We start from the raw sequence: 18,866 nt of genomic DNA, 5'->3' as shown, positions 1-18,866 counted from the left end.
AGAATACGTATGACTCCTCAGGTCCTGAGACTCCACACTTTTTCTTTATTTAATCAAGCTACCTAACCTAACCTCTTTATGTAACTTCGAAAAACACTGAACTACATTTTCGAGGTCTAATAAGAATACGTATGACTCCTCAGGTCCTGAGACTCCACACTTTTTCTTTATTTAATCAAGTTACCTAACCTAACCTCTTTACGTAACTTCGAAAAACACTAAAATACATTTTCGAGGTCTAATAAGGATACGTATGACTCCTCAGGTCCTGAGACTCCATTTTTTCTTTTTTTAACCAAGCTACCTAACCTAACCTCTTTATGTAACTTCGAAAAACACTAAACTTACTGGATCTTTAGAATCACCCGAATTTCAAAAATTTTCCTTGCTAACTACCGCTACTTTGTTTACTTTTATTTACTTAGGAACGAAGGCACCATCTATCCGTGTACGCCGACACTTCGTACATCGATAGTGCAAACACATTCGAACAATAAATTGTTTCCCTGCCACCGTCAGGAAACGTCGAATTATCGTGGCAGATATACGAGAGACTGTGCAGCGAATGTAATACCAATTTTCGTTCAATGTTTACATTCCACTTTCCCAGACGAAAGGTGAACCGTTACGTTGCCGCATCGCGACCTTCTCCGCTCGATATCGAAAGTGCAAAATGTTGTTTTTTTTTTTCATCGTTTCCCGAACGTGGCTCGCGCTGCTGGCCTTTGTCCAACTGGCCGTCATTTGTTTTCACCCGACACCGACGACTTTGCCCATTTGCGAAACGGTAAGAAAGATCGTGTGTTGACCTCTGGCGATAAATCAACGTCGAGTCTCTGGAGTTCATCTGTATCGTTTCGCGGAAAAAAATCTATTTGTTTTCAACTTTTTCTCGGCTGAAAAACAGCGTTACTAAAATAGTAACTAAAACTCTCGGTCGTTTTTCTGGAGTAAAAAATCATACGAGTTTTCGTTGATTTTCTTCCCGGTGCGTGGAATCAATTCAAATATCATTCGAACTTTTTCTTAATAAATAATTAATTGAAGACGAAGTATCAAAGAAAATAAGTACTAAGACAAACATTAAGTAGGAATTTTTCACGAGTGTTCATCTGGCAGACGTGTTAATATTTCACGCCTATATTTGCGTGTCATGAATGGAATATATTAAAATCGACAATCGGATTATAATCCGTCGAAAATATTTCGTCTCCAAGAAAGCTAAGAGAACAATGCGACCCCCTCTTCGAGATATTTGCACACTTGTTACGACACGAACTATCGAACAATGTGGAACTTGGAGAAACACTGTCCACGGTATACCGTTGCGTTTTATCGCAACTGCAAAGACGTTCTCGGTTTAGTTTTAACCCTAAACTCCTCAACCTTTGACATACAAAAAACTTCGCGCGATAAAGATCCCTTATTATCAGAATCTCGAACCACGAGTGGTCGATCTACGTTTAAGGTTACAGCCAGTGGTGTAGCTATTACCTCTAAGCCCTGGTGTGTCGAACCAATAAAAATTGCAAAGTAAAAGTAATTAGAAATTAACCGATACAATGTTCTAAATTCGATTGTCCCAACATCTGGGTCCAATATCGTCCATATCGAGTCGGGAGACTTCGTATACGACACGTACTCTTAGCTACGCCACTGTTTATGGGGGTTTCCCCATAAAAACTCCTAAACCACAAAGCGCCACGAGATATACAGAAGCATATTCGAGGTTCGAACATTTTCACGCAATCGTGAGATCGGAGATCGAAAACCGTATCACCCATAGAAGCAAGAATTCACCAAGAGTTTAACTGCGCCTTGGTGAATCGTCACTTTCGATTCTCCGATTCCCCCATAGCAGACGACCCGCACCGCAAAACCTAAAGGTAGTCTGCTAGGGTTTGAAAAACGGCGCGCGAAACGTCGAATGCACCTATCCGCGTGTATTTCGGCGAGCCGCAATGAATGATAAAAAGCGTTTCGACTCACCATTTGATGCATATAGAGACTCCGCTTGTTTCCGTGGTACACCTGAAGTTGAACGGTCTCGAATCGTTGTTTTTTCTTCAAGTGGGAATGAGAACGTCTCACAACCGATACCACCACAGATGGGCCCATCCGGCCATCTTGCCGAGTACCAAAACGTGTACTACACTGCGCTGGCGTATTTTGCTACTTGCCCCTCTCTCTCGACACTTTGTACTCAGTATCTAACATGTAACTGGTCGCAACAGTCTCTGTCTCCTTCTAGTCCATTCCTGGAGAGCATTCTATCTCTGCCTTTCTTCCATCAATTGCAGTAACGAATCCCTGACGACGCTACGAATGCTTGGTAATGCAGGGATCCCTATTCTTTTGATACCGGTGGCGCCATCGGTGGAGATACGCCCAAGCTTCTAGTGAAAATAATTTCCAATATTACTGCTAGATGGCGCGTTGTTTATTTCAGTGGCGCCATCGGTGGGAAAATGCCCAAGTTCGTGGTAAAAGATAGTTCTCCCTGTTCTGCTAGATGGCGACATTAACTAGAGTTGATAAATTTTTCCTCATTAAATAACTATTCATAAAAATTATAAATTTGATATATCAAGACGTGCTCCTTCTCGTGAAGGAATCGTAATAAATTTGTAGTAATTTTTATGAAGATATCAGTGACGCCATCTTACAGAAATAGTGAGAATTATTATCATTACAAGCTTGGGAGTTTTCCCACCGATGGCGCCACTAGTACAAAAAAATCATAAACAAACAAACAATTTGCTTTGATGAAATAAATTACCAATCACGACATTCAACAATACAAAAATGATCACAGACACTAACAAGGTGTTAAAGATTGTATAAAACTTTTTATTCAATACTGACAGCATTGTTGGAAAGGCAATTTTTGATAATATAATATTTACATAACATACTTCTAGGACATATATACATTCAATTATATTTACAACTTTTATAGCGATGAATGAAATAAATAAATTAACTACTGCTAAACCAGTCGGAGCCCATCGCCCCGAAGAATGCAGCTGCTCCAGATTTGATCGTGGCTCCAGCAGAATCGCTTTTCGTGTTTTCTTTGTTGCTCACTTTTTTCCGCTACAATGTAAAAATAAGTGTCTTTAACACATGAAAAACTATAAAATCGACGTCATATTTAACCACTCAATCTGTCTTATCGCGTACAATTCAAAATACGATAATCAAATGCCATTGAACAATTACATATGTAACACACAAGCAACGCAAAATTACTTCGAGTGTTAAAAAATTAGTCTGTTTTTTTGTGAAAAAAGAACGCGACATGCAATATCGTTTTCTTACCGCAATCGAATGCTCGATCTATCTTATGCTCAGGCAATCTAAGAGTACAGACGCATTTATACATATAAAATAAATTTATATAAGCGTATGATAGAGATGATCGTACGAAATGATTTATTCAAATAAAGTTTCAAGAATGCATGATGGGAAGTAAGAAATTTGCAAACTTTTACGTATCTACCTGTGCTTTTTCTGGAAGCGTTACACACACCAGAGGCAAACTTCTAGCTGGAGCTGTTACAGTCAAAGGTGGAAACCATGGTGCACCAGTGCACAACGCCAGAACCGAAGGTAAATCTGATTTCACCCCATCGCTATTATTATATTCGCTTCGTGCGCCCAAAATTGAATGAAGCTGTTCCAAGTGGGGCACCAGGTTCCCTAAAATAAGCTAGGAAACAAGCACAAGTTGAAGTACGATTGTCCTGTAATTAACTATTTTACAGTTCTTTGAAAGCTCACCAGAGATCTCTGGACGCTTTTCTTTACATTAGTATGGATGAACGGATTGAAGACATCGTAATCGAAGGGATCTATTTTAGACAATACACTGTCGCAAGCCTTCGTGGACAAATCACACAAAGTTTTATTCTCTCGCGGTACCATGAGCAAAGTGCAATATTTGATATCGAACAGCACTTGCAAGGCTTGCTTCTGAGAGAGATTTGCATTGCTCGATGCAGTCACATAATAATTCAATAATTCTATTGTAACATCCTCTATGATTTCATAGAGCACTTTCCTGCAACCAAAATCATATGTACCAGTGATGGAAAGACTACGAGTACCGATACATTTATTTCAAATATAATTTCTAACTTACTTTGGAAGCGTGTGAGGTATAATTTTATTTAAATCTTTACTAATCGCAGTCAAGAATTTTTGCAATTGTATGGACGGTTGATACGGCACTAGGATTTCAGATTTAATTCTTTTGCCCTCCCCAGACTCTTCCTCGATGGTCACTTTCTCCCATTCAGAGACAAGTAAGTGTATTCGAAAACCGTCGAGCGGTTCTTTGGACAAATACTTCTGTTTGTGTTGATTCACTCTAGTTTTATACAAGCTAGCCCAAACCGTCCACACGAAAATGCTCGATTCCTTCAGCTTGTCGCAGATGGATTGCCATTTCATGTTCGTGATGGTTAATCCAGACACCTTCGAAAGCGTAAAACACTTGTTTAGATTAGAGCTCAACGTCGTCAGTGCCAAAAGGAATCTTGCCATCACGATAGTATTTATGTCGCGCTGACCATGTTCGGGTTTGCTATTAACGCATGTAGTTTTCACGAAGTTTATGAGATCTTCTATCATATCCGTGCTGATCGTTTGTAAATGTTCCTGGATCTCCACGCGATCCGAGAATGTATCGGAGATCAAAGATATATTCGTGGATAACAGATTCTCCTTTATGGACATCACGCGCTCGGTCTCGTACAAGTATTGTTCAAGGTCCGAAAGCAGCGCGTGTAAACTCGAATCAAAGTTCTCGCATAACTTGAGAATGTTAGGTGAATATCCTTTAGTTTTCATCAATAAAGATCTCCTATTGTCCAGTCCACCATTCTTGGTGAGCTTGTGAGGAATATCGCTCGGTGAGTCTTTCCAAACGAACCATCGCAAATCGTGCTCTGGATATTCGAATTTATCGTGAACTATTTTGTTCAACAACTCTGCTATATCAGACTTTAACGCAGCAACAGTTTCCAGCCATTTGTCATTTATAATACCTGAAAATATATTAAATGATTTCTTAATAAAAAATAAAGAAACATGATTTATATAATCTATATTCACGTTACGTACTTTTCGCCCTTTGAGATATAATAGGTTGAAAGAATTCCACCCAGAACGTTATCCTTGGCAGGGAAAGTTCTTCCCAAATTGAATTCCAATTTTCAGGTAGATTGATACTAACAGCCTCCTCGCGAACGTAGTATAAACCTTTTATGGATACTATTAGATTTAAAAGTTTCGTGACCTCGCGATTGCAAAATTCAGAAACCCAATGGAGCCAAGATTTAATACTTTCTTGAAGGTCTGGTAAAAGCAAATTTTTCGGGGTATCTTGAACGAAAGGTTTATGCTGTTTCGTTACCGATGGAAGAAATTCCTGCAGTAATTCTTGGTTGAAGTCTAACTGAGAAACCATAGAATACGCGTCTTGATCCTGAATTTTTGTTATATACTGTAAAACGAGTCCTCCTGATTTATCTGTGGTATCTGTACATTTGTTTAACATTCATTATTTGTTATAATACAGATCATGTATTCGTATTAATATAGTAATAAATAAATGTATATCTACTTACTCATGAAGCAAGAATAAATTAAATTGACCATTTGAATTAATATTTCGATGCATAATTTTATTTTATTTTTAACACTGCTGTCATTCTCATCCATTATAACAGATGTAATAGCTTGATTGCGCATGCATATTAACATTTGTAACAAACTTGAGAACGACGACCCATTTAATAACACTAGAGCTGCCAAAGAATTTGCTACACTCTGAAATAAAAATAACATCATCGATATTGCAATATATAATACTTATTTCTAAATTAATACCAACCTCTGCAGATACATTCAACGATTGCAATATATTATTACATTCGTTAAATATAATATTTTTAAACTGGCTAATAACATCCCACTGTTTGGAAACAATTTGATATTTTTTTAATAGGTCTACACTTCCTACTTCGAATAGCAAACTGTAATTTATATGCTGTGCTACTAAATACAACTGTGTGGCAAATAATAAATTCTTGCTTTCAATGCTGGACCAAATATATTGCGGTATATCCATTAAGATTTTTATTTGAATAATAACAGAGTCTTGAATTCCTTCAATCTTTCTGTAAGATAATAGATGTTAAAGAAAAACAAGTTAATGAATATTGGTCAAAAGAAAAGCTATAGAAATACCTATCATTTTCATTCTTAACAGGTTCTATTTTAAAACCAATAAGATATTTTTTCTGCAGTTCTCGAAATTTGTCTTCAATGTTAATAATCCTTGAAATAACACGTTCTGAAGTTATTTTCATGTTCCCAATTGTGTCGGCTGCCAATATTAGGTCTCGATACCTTTCACTGAAAGCATTTAATCGGTCATCAAAAGTATTCATATAGCTCATTAAAAATCTTGTTACATTAGCAATAATTTACTAACGTCCCACGAGTATAAGAACGTTAAAACAGACGAATGACAATAGACAGAAATAATGCAATAAATCATTTTAAGCGACTGAAATGAACTTTACCCAACTAAAGTTCTAAGCTCGATTTTCTTTCTGTCACTTTCATGTTGAATTTTCTTTTGAATACCCTCGATCTCTTTAATAGTGAAATCCTCAAACAGTTTGTTAATATCTAATTCCAAATAATTCGTTGTCATCTTTCTGACAATCTTGCGTCCACGTATCTCAAGTCCGATGTGTTCCCAGGTTCCCACCACGTAGTACAAAAATCAACACAAACTTATCTCGCAATATTACCAACTGTGCTCGACAGAGAGTTGATGATTGACGATTTCTGGTTGGTATGGTATATTGAGAACTACTCTCACTACAAGCTTGGGTGTCTCTACACCGATGGCGCCACTGAAAATAAACATGTGGTGGACGCCACTCATCATCGTCGATAAGAAGATTTATGAAGACCGTCGATAAAGAAGAACTAACTGTTAACTCGATGATACTCGATGTTATTCATTTGATTGTCTTTTTTGAAACATAATTTAATTTTGTTTGACTTTCAAATATCTAAACACACTTTCTGTCAATCCATTAAGCAAGAGAGATCGTTTAAAATAAATACCAGAAATTGTTATTCAACTAAACTTTTATTTAGTTTACATTAAAATATAATATGGGTAAACCTTCCCCATAAACAACGCGCCATCTAGTAGCAGTAGTTGGAACTATTTTCACTACAAACTTGGGCGTTTTGTCACCGATGGCGCCACGGGTACTATCCAAATAAAAAACAACCGCAATCAAAACTCAACCAAATCTTCCTCAAAAACTCAATTTTCTGTGAGTCTAACAAGTTCCTAAAACTTTCATAAACCATTTTAGTCAACCTCATTTTGTTTGAAAATTCGCAAAGGTCGAGAGCCCATCGCTACTGGCGAACACGCAATCGCGGTTGCACGTCACCTCGCGTCGCGACGTCGAACCACGGGACGAGCACGCGAGACGCCATATTGAGCGAATGTTGATTGAATGCGGTTTAGGTGTTTACGCGGTTCGGAGTAAAACCCGTGGAAAAACGTTTCGATTGCCGTACAGCCCGTTCAGAGTACTCGCGTACGATCCACTTGGTGTGCCAGTTGCACCACGCGGTGATAGAATGAGCGGCAGCGACGTCGGGGACGGTCAATGCAACAGGACGAGTGAAAGCAACGTAGCAGCGATGGGTGACGTTCTCGCTAAGAAACACGCAGACGATGCACCTCACGATGGCTGCACCGACGCTGACGGCGATCCCACGCGACAGGACGTGGATCCTGTCGACGATTACGGGGACGACGCTGTCAGGTCGCCTGTCGTCGCGGACGCCGTTCCTGTCGCGGTATGGTTCCCCGCTTCCAACGACCCATGAAACTTACCCTCGCTGATATCGATTACAAACGATTGATATCTTCTCAATGGAGCCACCACTGGATCGATATTGAATTTATATTATTTAACCATTCGATCTGAATTTTTTTATATAAATGACAATTCAACGAATTGTACAGTAATTATTTTCCGTGCACGTCGTGTACAGTCTAAGTTCGATGCGTTAATTCGATTGTAATGCAGGAAAAAATAAAGGGAATTAATATACAGTAGCAATAATGGCATAGGAAGGCATTTAGGTGATCATTTGAAATCAATGCGAGGATAAATACACTTTGCAATTCTTTGTACAAACCGTATTCATCTTCACCTTGGGAAAATTATATCGTGTACATCACTGTACTTTCAGAACATGACTTTGGATGAAAGCACGATTAATGCGTTTATCAAGGGTGCAAGAGATCCAGAGATCATCGAGCACAGTCCATTGAGGACAAGCTTGGAGACTGTTGTAGATAATTCGAGCAGTAGCTTGAGTATAGATAGTCCTTCCAGAGGGAAGGAGGCATGTTCCTGTGATACATTCAAAGCAAAAAGGTAATTAAAGTTGCTTTTAAACAATGATAAAGAAGCATTAGTGGAGGATGGATTCTCAGACTAAAAGGATTTGATATACTCGTGTCTCAATGGGATTGATTATTATTATTGCAGAGAGCTGTTCAGAGAAGAGCTGCAGAAGGCCATGAAGTTTCAGAACCTGTGGACTGAACTGAGACAACACATACGAACCTCTTTCAATGCTGCATTGGAAGCCACCCGTACATCAGGGAGCTTACAATTGCAGCAGAGCGTGCTTTCTGTAGATAACATGCACGACATTGTTCTACAGTGAGTTCAATCTCATTCGTTGACGTCATTCTGCGCGATTTGAAGTAAAGCAGACATGATTGTAGTACTTCTTTTCAGACTGTGTAAGAGGGATCCTCGTCAGTTGTTTATGAGGCTAGTGAGTCAGGCACAGGAATTCGTTGTAGAAGTAAAAGTTCGTTTGTTAGCTCTTCTACACGATCGTAGTGTAAATAACTTAGCAGAAATTTTTCTTACAGGTACCATAAATGTATATTCTTTGAACGAATTAATTTTATTCGATTGCTACATATGTTCAGTTCATGTATTCTATGCGTAGGTCTTTTAGATGATTACGACGCGTTGATATCGACGGCTTCGCAAATATCTGAATTAGTAAAACCTTTGAAGGATCATCTGTGCAAGTTTAATTTGTCGTGGGATTGTTTCATTAAAAAGTTATATCAGATCTATGTATACGACGACCCGTTGGTACAAAACAATTTGCCGCCGTTCATTGGACAGGTAAATTGATATTGTAAACGCTGGTATTTTGATCGAGTGGCAACTTCGGATACTTAAACACTGGGTGCTTTGGTTCCGTAGTTGAGGAAACTCTTGCCATTGAAAGGCTCAGAATACCAAGGCCTCGTTCATCGATATTTGTCGTTTGACGACGAGATGACGGTAATCGGAGACCTGTGGCCAGAGACTGAGCCGTGGATGGATAAGTACAAGTAAGCGATAACAGCGCGAAGTACCCAGAATAGAACCTAGAATAGACAATAAAATAATTAATCATGGAATATTCATTCGAATAAACGTTTCATCTATTTATTATTTGAACAAAATTTAAGCCGGTGTAAAAAGTTCTATAAGCGCGGCGTAATTTCAGTGCAGAACAAGCAGTTCGAATGACCAGGCTCAGGCAAATAAGGGAGGCGTGGGAATTGTTTACAGCGACTAGGAAACTTATGGAGCAGCGTATGTTGAACAAGTCGCCCGATAGTGGAAAGTATGTTGACATAAAACCGTGAACTACAATGAAAAACAAAGTTTCCACAGAAATCCAAGGTTACAGCGATTGCTCTTTATTTTAGCGAATTGCAAGAAGTCGACGGTCAACTTTCGACGCTTGCGTCACAAGCAAAAGTTGGTATATGTGAAATGGATAGTAGGCCTTTAAGTCCAACGCCAGATTTTAGTTTGGATTCGCTCAATATGCCCCCGAGTATTGAGATAGTTCAAATCTTGTTAGATGACTGGAATAAAGCTCAACATCAAAAGTTAGCCGACATAGCCGGCGTACTGACGGCTACAGATATTTATGCTAACGGCCAAGACGATCCTGACTTTTTCGATTACGCGCGCGCGACGTGTCATCTAGCTCAATTCGCGATTAGATCTGTCAGGTACGTCCAGTTCAATTAAATTCTTTGATATGTATGTTAATTCGCGCACGTTTTTTTATTGAAGGGCTCATAACGAAGGTGGGTGTTTGGAAAACAACGCGGAGGAAGGGAAAAGCTGCGATTGTCACATGTGTATAGGACCCGCGGTGTCTCCAACCGTAAGAATTTCGATAGCAATCCATCTTCTTCTGTTTAGTATATCATCGATTAACAGGCTTAATTTTCAGGTCAATAAAAGTGATACAGACAATATAGAATTACCATTAGAAAATCCTTTTCCACAGCTCACGAATGGTTTTTTAGGTGAGTGCAGCGATCGAGCTTATTTGTAATACTACAGAGGTTCAATAAAGATAATGCTATCTTATTTTTCGAACTCCGCTTTCAGAAGACACGGCCAATTGTTCCGCGACACAGGTGAAGAAAAAAGTGGAGGAGGTGGAAACGGTGGAAGCGGAAAGCGACGGAAAGGAGGTGAAGAACGTACAAGAGGATACCGATTTGAGAACGTCCGAACCGCAACCGTGTTCATGCGTGTATCAGCACGCTAGGGAGATAACGGAGAGGAAGAGGGAGGTTCTGGAGAATCCTCCTTGTCCCTGTCTGTTGAACTCCAAACGGAAGTGGGATACTTGTCCCTGTTTGGCAAAATGTAACTATGGAAAGATTTAAATTTTATTTGCTATTACAATCAAATTCCCGTGGATATGTAAACTTTAATTATGTCATTAGCTGTACCTGATATGGTCGGATTGAATAATCATCCAAAGCCGGTATCACCTTCCGCCGTGAAGACTAACCAAGAATCAAATAAACCAGCAGTGAAAACTGGTTCTACGCAGTCTGCTCAAACACAGACGAGACATTCTACGACGCAGACGCAGAATACCACTCACAATCACGCAACACATCAAGGTAGTCCGCGATAAATCGTTCCGCTTTGAATTTGAAACCATACAAATTTGGACGATAATTACGTATCTTTGAACAGGTACCGCTCATCCTCCGCACACGCACGGACTTCTTCCAGACTTGGTGAAAAACACGGGTACTCCTCATAGACCTCACGCGCACACCAACCATTCGTCGCACGCGTGTCACAAGCAGGCCAATGTCGAGCACATCAAGCGAGTGTCGTGTAATGACCGTCAGTATTCATTCAACAGTGTGCGTTCCCTATCTCAGTGATGTTTATAATTGTACAAGTATCGTATTATGCCCTCAGTAAGTTCCGGAGACGGTGATTGTTCGGATTCCGGAAGCAGTCAAGAGGACTCTTGCTCGACCAGTAGTTCGGCACAAAGAGACTCAAGTAGGCATTGTGACTGTTGTTACTGTGAAGTGTTTGGGCATGGAGTTGTAAGTGGATTTTGTCATTGTTTTTTATTTTATACGATAAATCCTGGCGTTCGTCGCTTGAAAGCACCGTTTCTTCTTTCTTCCAGGCTTCTGTGGCGCCGGTTAGTCGAAACTATAATGAAATGAGGGAAAGGTTACGGCAGTTGTTGACTAAGAAACAGGCGAAAAAGTGTAAAGCCGCGTGTAGTCCTTCGAAGAGCTCGTCGGAGTCCTTGTCGACGAATCCCAACACGGAAACGAAAGCGATAACGAATTCGGCGCCTAGATCGAACACTCCAGTCTCGACCACCTCCACGGTGCAGCCTGATCAACGAGATCAGAGGGACTTGGAGGAATTGCTCGAATTCATCGAAGGGAACCAGAATGGGAAGAAGGATAATAATAAGAAGGCTGAGAAGAAGGCCAGACAGAAGCAACGGAAGGTTGGTAACCGCGATTTATTTCTGAACTACTTAACGATTAAACGTTTATAATTATCACGCGATATTAATCCGAATTTCCCTTGGTTACAGTTGGAGGAGAAGCTTAAAAGAGACAGACAAGAGGCGGAAAGACAGAAACTGATAGAGTTGCAAAAAAAGACGCCGGAAGTTACGATCACGGTCGTAGATCCGCAGAAACCCGTTCCTCAAAGATTGCTACCTCGGTGTAATCTACCCGAAGTATCTATTTTACCTACGTCACCGCCAGTAGCATTGCCGACTGTAAAGCAATTAAGTAATAAAAAGAAAGACAAGCAAGAAGTCTATAGCAATAGTAGTAACACTAGTAGCAGTAGCTGTAGCAGCAGTAGTAGTAGTACAAGTAGTAGTATAAACAGCAAAACGAAGACTGCACCTGTGAATACGAATCTAAAGAACAAAAGTATTAATATCAGTAAGCTCGAGAAAACGGCGGTGTCTAGCCAAACGAATAAGACGGTCGCCAAAAATGACAAAGTTGACGTTGGCAATAAAACGAACAAAACGCAGACCAGCAACAGCGCGAGCGGCAAGCAAAACACGAGCAATACCGCGGAGAAATCGCTGCCTGTTGATTCGACCGATAAGAAATTGACGAAGAAGGAGAGGAAGAAGCTGAAGAAACTGGAGGAGACGAAAGCGAAAGAGGTGAAGAAACCGGTTCAGGCGGAGACCCAGCCGCAAATCGTGACCATTAAGAGGGTCATGGAGTCGAACAGCACCGAGCCTACAGTCACGATCACGCTGAAAGGTCAAACACCAGCCGAGGATAAGGTTTTATTCACGCTGGTGAATGGACAGACTAAGGAGGTCGCTCTCCCGAAGATGGAAAACGAACAGAACCAGAACATCAGCGGGAAGAAGAAGAAGACCAAAGCAAATAACAATAACAATAATAACACAAATAACAACAACTCGTTGCAACAGGGAAACAAGTTGCAACAGACGAACAATTCGAAGCAACAGAGCCAGAATAAAATTTGCGATAACAAGAACGCGAAGCAGCAAACAAATAACGACAAGCCCAAAGGGAAACAAGTAGACGAGAAGAAGCTTCAGCAGCAGAGTATAACCGAGACGAAGACGAAATCCAAGAAGGATAAGAAGAACACGGAGAACAAGGAGAATGTGCTACAGCAAAACACAGTGAACAAAAACAAGAATCAACAACAGAGCGTGTCTAGCAAGAAACAGACTAAAATAAATACTCCTCCTCAGACACCGGTTTCTCAGAAGACGCAGAACACGACGAACGAGAACCAGAAGAAATCGAAAGGGCAGCAACAGGATAAAAACGGTCAGTTGAATTCTGCTAAAAATAATAAAAGTATGAGTGCCAACACCGCGAGCAAGCAAACGAAGAGTGATAATCAGAAGACGCAGAGCAAGACGCCAGGTCAGATGACGATCAAACAAAGACCAGAGGTACAACCAGCTTCCACGGAGCGAGTCAACTCGCCCCTGAGCAGTCAGTTCAAAGACATCAGCGCGAATTCCAAGATTAACATAGAGAACTTAAAGTTACCACCAGGTATCACGATAACGAAGGTTGACGCGCCAGCGAAACCTTTGCCTATAAGATCAGCACCGCTTCCCAAGCCTGTGAATCCTCCCAAGCAAACCACGATCATCGCTGCACCGATGAGTGGCGTTCAGTCGAGCTACGCGAGTCCTCAGGCGGGTGGAAACGTGATCGTCGTGGATACTGGGAAATTAAAGCAGGATCTCCTCCCCAAACCTGCGGAGAAGGGTGAGTATTGCGCATTAATGGAGAAAATCTTAATCAAATGACGAATCAGCCTAGTATTCTTTCTAATTACTTGTACCCTATTACAGACGTGCCTAAAGAAACGCCACAGACCCAAAGCACCACCAGCAAGAAAAAGAAGAAGAAGAACAAAAATGCACCGAACTCTGGCAACACCATCAACCAGACAATGGCGCAAAACAGTGATCCCTTCGCCAACGATCACATAGATGAACCAGCTAGAATCCTTCACAATCCCAACACGAACACGGTGACCATAAGGAACCCAGCGTTTGGTCCGATGAAAGTACCACCAACCCAACAGGCAGCTATTATAAAAGTGTCAGAGAACGGTATGGTGACTATCAGGAGTCCAGCGTTGCAGCAGGCTATCAACGCAGGCCTGACATCGCCACCGAAACCCGATTACATAGTGAAAGGCGACTTGTCGTCCAGACCACCGACGGAGAACGCAAACCTGAAGCACGTGAACGGTATCATCCCGTCGAGCCTGGCGGAACTGCGAAGCAGACTGAACCCGGACTGCGCGACTCTCAACGGTCTAGCTAACATTCAGATCAGCAAAGTGACCAACGGTCAACCGATACCCGAGAACGGGATCAACCTGAAAGGAACCAGCGTCACCCTGACGAAGGTAAGGACCGACACGAGCATCAAGGACGTTCAGAGCGCAAAAACGACGGGCAGAGAAGCGATAAACACCTCGTTACCGGCCACCACCACTGGGAAGAGCAAGAAAAAGAAAAAACGCGGCGCTGGCGCGCGACAATGCGGAGATGACTGGAACCTCGTTGGTGAGAAACAACAATAATCAGAGTTTAACATGTAAATTTGCTTCTTTCATTTTTTTTTGTTTTATCCTTAACACACCCCCGGGCTGCATATCTCGCTCCCGGTGTTAGACGTATTTTTTTTTTTATATTTTTTCCTTTGTTTATTGTTTTTTGTTACTTCTCTTTAAAAGAAAAAAGAAAATTATGTGAAAAATTGAATTTATCCGCAACAACGTCCGTTATACACAAAGTCTATGGACGAAAGTAGGTTTGATCGCACTGACGACAGTTTTTTCTTTCGTTTCGTTCCGTCAGGAAAGGGCAGTGTACCGCGTTAGGACGAAGTCTCGGCTAGGTCAAAACATTTTTCAAATACCGGATACACTCGGGATGTCCTCGAATTGACCGCCACGAATTTCTTGGGGATTGTCCGGAAGAAACTCTGGCCAGTGAGCACTATCTTTTCTTTATTTTCTTTTCGCTGTTCCGCGCGTGCCATCCGGCCCGTTTTAACGGCCAGCCCAGGTGACTTTTTCTGTCGAATGCAATCCGTAGCGATCACACTCTGCGTTAAACATTATAAACATATAATATATATATATACATATATATTATACATATATATAATAGGAATTAATTGCTTGTGTTAAGGCGAAGGTACCTTGACGAGTTAGCTGGTTCGAGTATTTTTAATTTACAACGTTTTCCGCTGTTTCGTACACATGAATCTTTCCGTTTAGAAGCATAATATGTTAGATTGGACAATCCAAGTGTAGTTTATTTATTTCGATGAACGTTTCAACCTGAAGTTTAACATCACAAAACTTCTTATAGCAGAAACGAATTTCAGATTCGAATCCTCTGAAGACACTAGTTCCATCAAAGGAGGAACAGGTCACCCAAACGTTGCTTATGAGCAAGGTAGATGCGCGGAAGATCATTCGCCGTCCATTGTTAACTTATATAATCTTCTGCGCATTCAGATTGCGAACCAGCAGCGTCTCGGTGACTCTTTTCTCTGCTAGGGGCGCTAGTTAGCATCCTGCAACTCCAATGAGCTCTCAAGGAGTGTTAAGTAAATAGAGAATCGAAAGCGTTAGACATTAACAATGCTCGAACCGACTAACCCGCCAAAGAAAACAATATATATATACACACATATATGTATTACATTTACTCGAGATTAGGTTAGCTTGTAGTCTCTCTCTATCTTTCTCTATCTACACCTAGGGATGTTCTCATTTATCTCTCCCTGTTTTTTTTCTTTTCCTTCCTCTTTTTTTTAGTTCTTTCTCCTTGAAAGTCGACGACGGTCGCCGGCACGCGAAATCACACACGACGGAAGCATGACGTTTAGAGACCTGTCTCGATTAGATCATTAGATGTTGAACGAGCGACGGCAGTTTATCAATGAATAAAAAGTGTATCGAGTCGACATGTGGAAAGAGAAAGGAATGATAAAGAAAAGATACGTAGGCCACTCGAGAAAAGAAAAGAAAAGAAAAGTGTCACGCTTTGACAAGATTCGATTTACCGTGACAGCGAGAGTTTGCCTACCTACCTGAAAGTCTCATTGTGATATTGACCAAGTACAATATAGGTGAAATTTTACTACGATTCTACGCCGAGTCGATTGCGATATATACGTACATAAACATACATTTTCGATCTGCTGATCACACGTATCAATAAAAAAAGAATTTATTTTTTTCCGAACGTTATACTCTCTTTTTCCCTGTCGGTTGCTGACGTTACCCAAAATGCTGCATGCGTATGGATTATACACACAGTCAGACTCGTCGCTCTCTCTCTCTCTCTCTCTCTCTCTCTCTCTCTCTCTCTCTCTCTCATCTCTCATCTCTCATCTCTCATCTCTCACGTGGATCTATGTCCCGTTTTTTGTTTCATCTGTTTAGCTTCTTTTCCACCGAGACTCTTCCTCTCGAGATGTGAAACGCTTTCGGTGCTACTTCTACCCCCAAATCTTCCGTTCTCGTTCTCGCATACCCATACTCAGGCAGTACCTTGGCTAAACGACACTCTAAAGACTAGTACAGAATTGTATGCACAGCAGATTCTTCCCTGCCCCACCCACCCCCGAACCTATTACCCAATCTAGGAACCACCGACTTCTAGTATTCAGACCGTGTCTTTTGCAGAGAGCGTATTCACGCCCAAAGATATAGACCTCGAGGACGGAGAGATGGACGACGTCGAGCGCGAGCTGGAAGCCTTCAAGAGGTTTTGTCTGCAGTCCGTGCCGCCGCCACGCAAGGAGAAGGTCAATCTCAACATCAAGGACATCGTTCTGAAGAAGAAATCATCGTCGTCGTCGTCGTCGTCCTCGGCGGCCGCCGCAGTCATCGCCGCGAATTGATTTCTCTCGACGCTAAAGCTTAGATGCATCCACTCCCTCGCCCCCCCTCTATTTGTGTTGGCTTGAAGCAGAGTTAACGGGGGAGTCCGTATCGGGAACGAGAAACCAGCGTCATCCGAGTTTAGGGAAACGCACCGAAGTTGAGCAATTTGTAATTCAGATTTACGTGATTAATTGTAAATCTGTAATCGCGATTAAAGGCTGACGAATAATCGTATCAGCTCCGAAGAATTAAAAATTACTACTTCTGACAATTGCGAGCGTTTACTGTGCGAGAGTAGTCAAAGTGCTCAACTTTGAGTCGCATATCGCACGGTCAGACAATAAGATATCATTCGCCGATTGTTAACCGCAATTTGTCTGTTGATTTGAATCGAACGCGAGAGTAGCGTCACCTGCGCGAATCCTGGGACTCCCCTTCGCGAGGGAAGTTACCACGTGCGTTGGCCCCTTAGCCCCCTCAGTTAAGATTTTAGTCGAGCTATCGAACCGTACCGGACGACGAACAAGAGCATTAAACGTTCGCGTCGATACAATTGTTACGGAGCTAGGTTGGCTAACCTATCGCGCGCACGACCGAATTATACTAAAAGAAACTTTATTGTACTCGATGTTTTTTCTTCTTTCTTTCTTTCTTTTTTTTTTTTTTAAGTTCTTCAACGAAAACTCCGTTGTTTTTGCATCGAGCCAATCACCGACGAACATTGTAATACTGCCACGGTCGATGTGCGTGAAACTTCGACAACGGTGTTGCGCTTGTAGTTGTTGAGAACGATCGTTGCGAAAGCGTGAAAGAAAAGTAAAAGTATAGCAATAGACTAGGGCAGTCACCGCGGTACGACGCTGAGAACGTCGTTGACGAGGGGAACAATCGTTTTTTGCTGTCGTTGTCGTCGCGTCGGTGCCCAGTCGACCTCGTATTTTGAACATAGCAAACGATCGTTTAACGATAGCGATCCTTCCATGCGGAGATACACCGGAATGGGACACGTTTTAGGTACGATGTGCCATGATGGGTGACGTTTGTTCTCGAGACACAGCGAGCCGTAGGTATATAATATATTATAAATGTAAAGTGTATGTATGTATATGTATATCTATAAATATAGTAGGAACGAATTTTCCCGTCGAGGCTGGTGTGATTGATCGGCCAATTATTCGATCGCGGGAACGATCGTGATTCGATCGATACCTAATCGAGACTTAGCGCGATGGTATCGTTCTTCGTCGTATCGATAACGCGCGAATACGTTTGTCGCTGTAATACCGACGATCGAGTAATCGCGTCGCCACGATCGTGATCGCGGGCTTAAAAGCACACACTTCTCGATCGACAATTTATGTCCGACACGCGACACCACCGCAGACACTTACACGGAGACACCTTCTTTTTTTTCAATAAAAGCAAATACGCATTTTTACCGAACACCCTGTGTAGATATACCTTCCTCGGTACCATATCGACGTTGCATTTTACGAAAATGGAGAATATTATTTCATTTAATTGTGTGTCCAGTCGCTACCGATTGGTAAGGATCTGGATCAAAGAGTAAAACTTTGTGACTGTAGAAAATATCGACGACGATCGGTAACGAATCTATAAAATATTTCAAGGAAGTAAACATGGCGCGAAACTCGCGCGAACTGGACAAAGAAACTGTACTCGTATCTCGTCTGTGGTCGTCACGATCCGTTCGATTTGTATGCATCGTGGAGCAAATCGATCTGACATGTTCTCGATGACCAGGCGCCAGATCGGCGCTGCGATTTTCATGCGAGCGTCGTTGCAGCCTGGCTCGGGTGGTGCATGAATTATTCCAGAGGGACGAACGACACCTCTGCGACCGACGAATCGAATCGAATCGAATCGAATCGAGAAAACACGCTGCACCGGGCTTCCGGTTTTCTGGAAAAATGCAACTCTCGTAGCACCGTTGCGTAACTGTGAATAATAATTATTTTCGCAATCCTTCGG

General features: G+C 41.6%; 3 protein-coding genes and 1 long non-coding RNA gene across 12 annotated transcripts in view; 1 reads left to right on the top strand and 3 right to left on the bottom strand.

Moving 5' to 3' along the window:
* LOC128874596 (ras-related protein Rab-32) overlaps nt 1-2,160 on the bottom strand; it is a 34,326-nt gene extending 32,166 nt beyond the window's left edge. Inside the window, exon 1 of one of the 2 annotated variants that reach the window (XM_054119462.1) lies at nt 1,990-2,160. In XM_054119462.1, coding sequence (XP_053975437.1) covers nt 1,990-2,118 — 129 coding nt within the window. In that variant the 5' untranslated portion in view covers nt 2,119-2,160. The remainder of the gene's footprint in view (nt 1-1,989) is intronic. The other variant, XM_054119464.1, reaches the window with a different exon arrangement.
* A 671-nt stretch (nt 2,161-2,831) lies between these two features.
* On the bottom strand, nt 2,832-6,811 carry LOC128874616 (conserved oligomeric Golgi complex subunit 1). Of its 3 annotated transcripts, XM_054119517.1 has the most exons (10): nt 6,594-6,811; nt 6,256-6,423; nt 5,900-6,185; nt 5,634-5,835; nt 5,128-5,544; nt 4,145-5,051; nt 3,784-4,063; nt 3,503-3,712; nt 3,322-3,359; nt 2,956-3,096 (listed from the first exon to the last, which is right to left on the bottom strand). In XM_054119517.1, the coding sequence occupies exons 1-9, from the start codon at nt 6,725-6,727 to the stop codon at nt 3,351-3,353; spliced, it is 2,613 nt and encodes an 870-aa protein (XP_053975492.1). In that variant the 5' UTR covers nt 6,728-6,811; the 3' UTR covers nt 2,956-3,096; nt 3,322-3,350. The 3 variants fall into 3 exon arrangements, with proteins under 3 accessions (XP_053975491.1, XP_053975493.1, XP_053975492.1); XM_054119516.1 differs by lacking the exon at nt 3,322-3,359 and having other exon boundaries at nt 2,832-3,096; nt 6,594-6,810; XM_054119518.1 differs by lacking the exon at nt 3,322-3,359 and having other exon boundaries at nt 2,832-3,096; nt 6,503-6,639.
* A 598-nt stretch (nt 6,812-7,409) lies between these two features.
* Nucleotides 7,410-18,317, top strand: LOC128875001 (uncharacterized). 6 transcript variants are annotated; one of them, XR_008456725.1, is made up of 19 exons: nt 7,410-7,905; nt 8,305-8,492; nt 8,607-8,783; nt 8,862-9,001; nt 9,082-9,266; nt 9,348-9,478; nt 9,637-9,756; nt 9,842-10,153; nt 10,218-10,311; nt 10,381-10,456; nt 10,542-10,805; nt 10,886-11,068; nt 11,145-11,300; nt 11,379-11,512; nt 11,599-11,934; nt 12,025-13,723; nt 13,810-14,535; nt 14,830-14,963; nt 16,674-16,813. XR_008456725.1 is itself a non-coding variant. In XM_054120274.1 (18 exons), exons 1-17 carry the CDS (start codon nt 7,546-7,548, stop codon nt 14,550-14,552), a joined length of 5,298 nt encoding a protein of 1,765 aa, XP_053976249.1. In that variant the 5' UTR covers nt 7,410-7,545; the 3' UTR covers nt 14,553-14,566; nt 16,674-16,804. The 6 variants fall into 6 exon arrangements, 4 of the variants coding, with proteins under 4 accessions (XP_053976249.1, XP_053976248.1, XP_053976247.1 ...); XR_008456726.1 differs by lacking the exon at nt 16,674-16,813 and adding an exon at nt 15,801-15,937; XM_054120274.1 differs by lacking the exon at nt 14,830-14,963 and having other exon boundaries at nt 13,810-14,566; nt 16,674-16,804.
* On the bottom strand, nt 9,337-15,806 carry LOC128875002 (uncharacterized). The gene is made up of 3 exons (XR_008456727.1): nt 15,176-15,806; nt 14,891-15,079; nt 9,337-9,514 (listed from the first exon to the last, which is right to left on the bottom strand). It is a non-coding gene; the product is annotated as an uncharacterized LOC128875002 (long non-coding RNA).
* Nucleotides 18,318-18,866: the final 549 nt, after the last annotated feature.

The sequence above is a fragment of the Hylaeus volcanicus genome, chromosome 4 (assembly GCF_026283585.1).
Source record: "Hylaeus volcanicus isolate JK05 chromosome 4, UHH_iyHylVolc1.0_haploid, whole genome shotgun sequence".
Lineage (NCBI taxonomy): Eukaryota > Metazoa > Arthropoda > Insecta > Hymenoptera > Colletidae > Hylaeus > Hylaeus volcanicus.
This window is presented reverse-complemented; position numbering and strand designations above follow the sequence as displayed.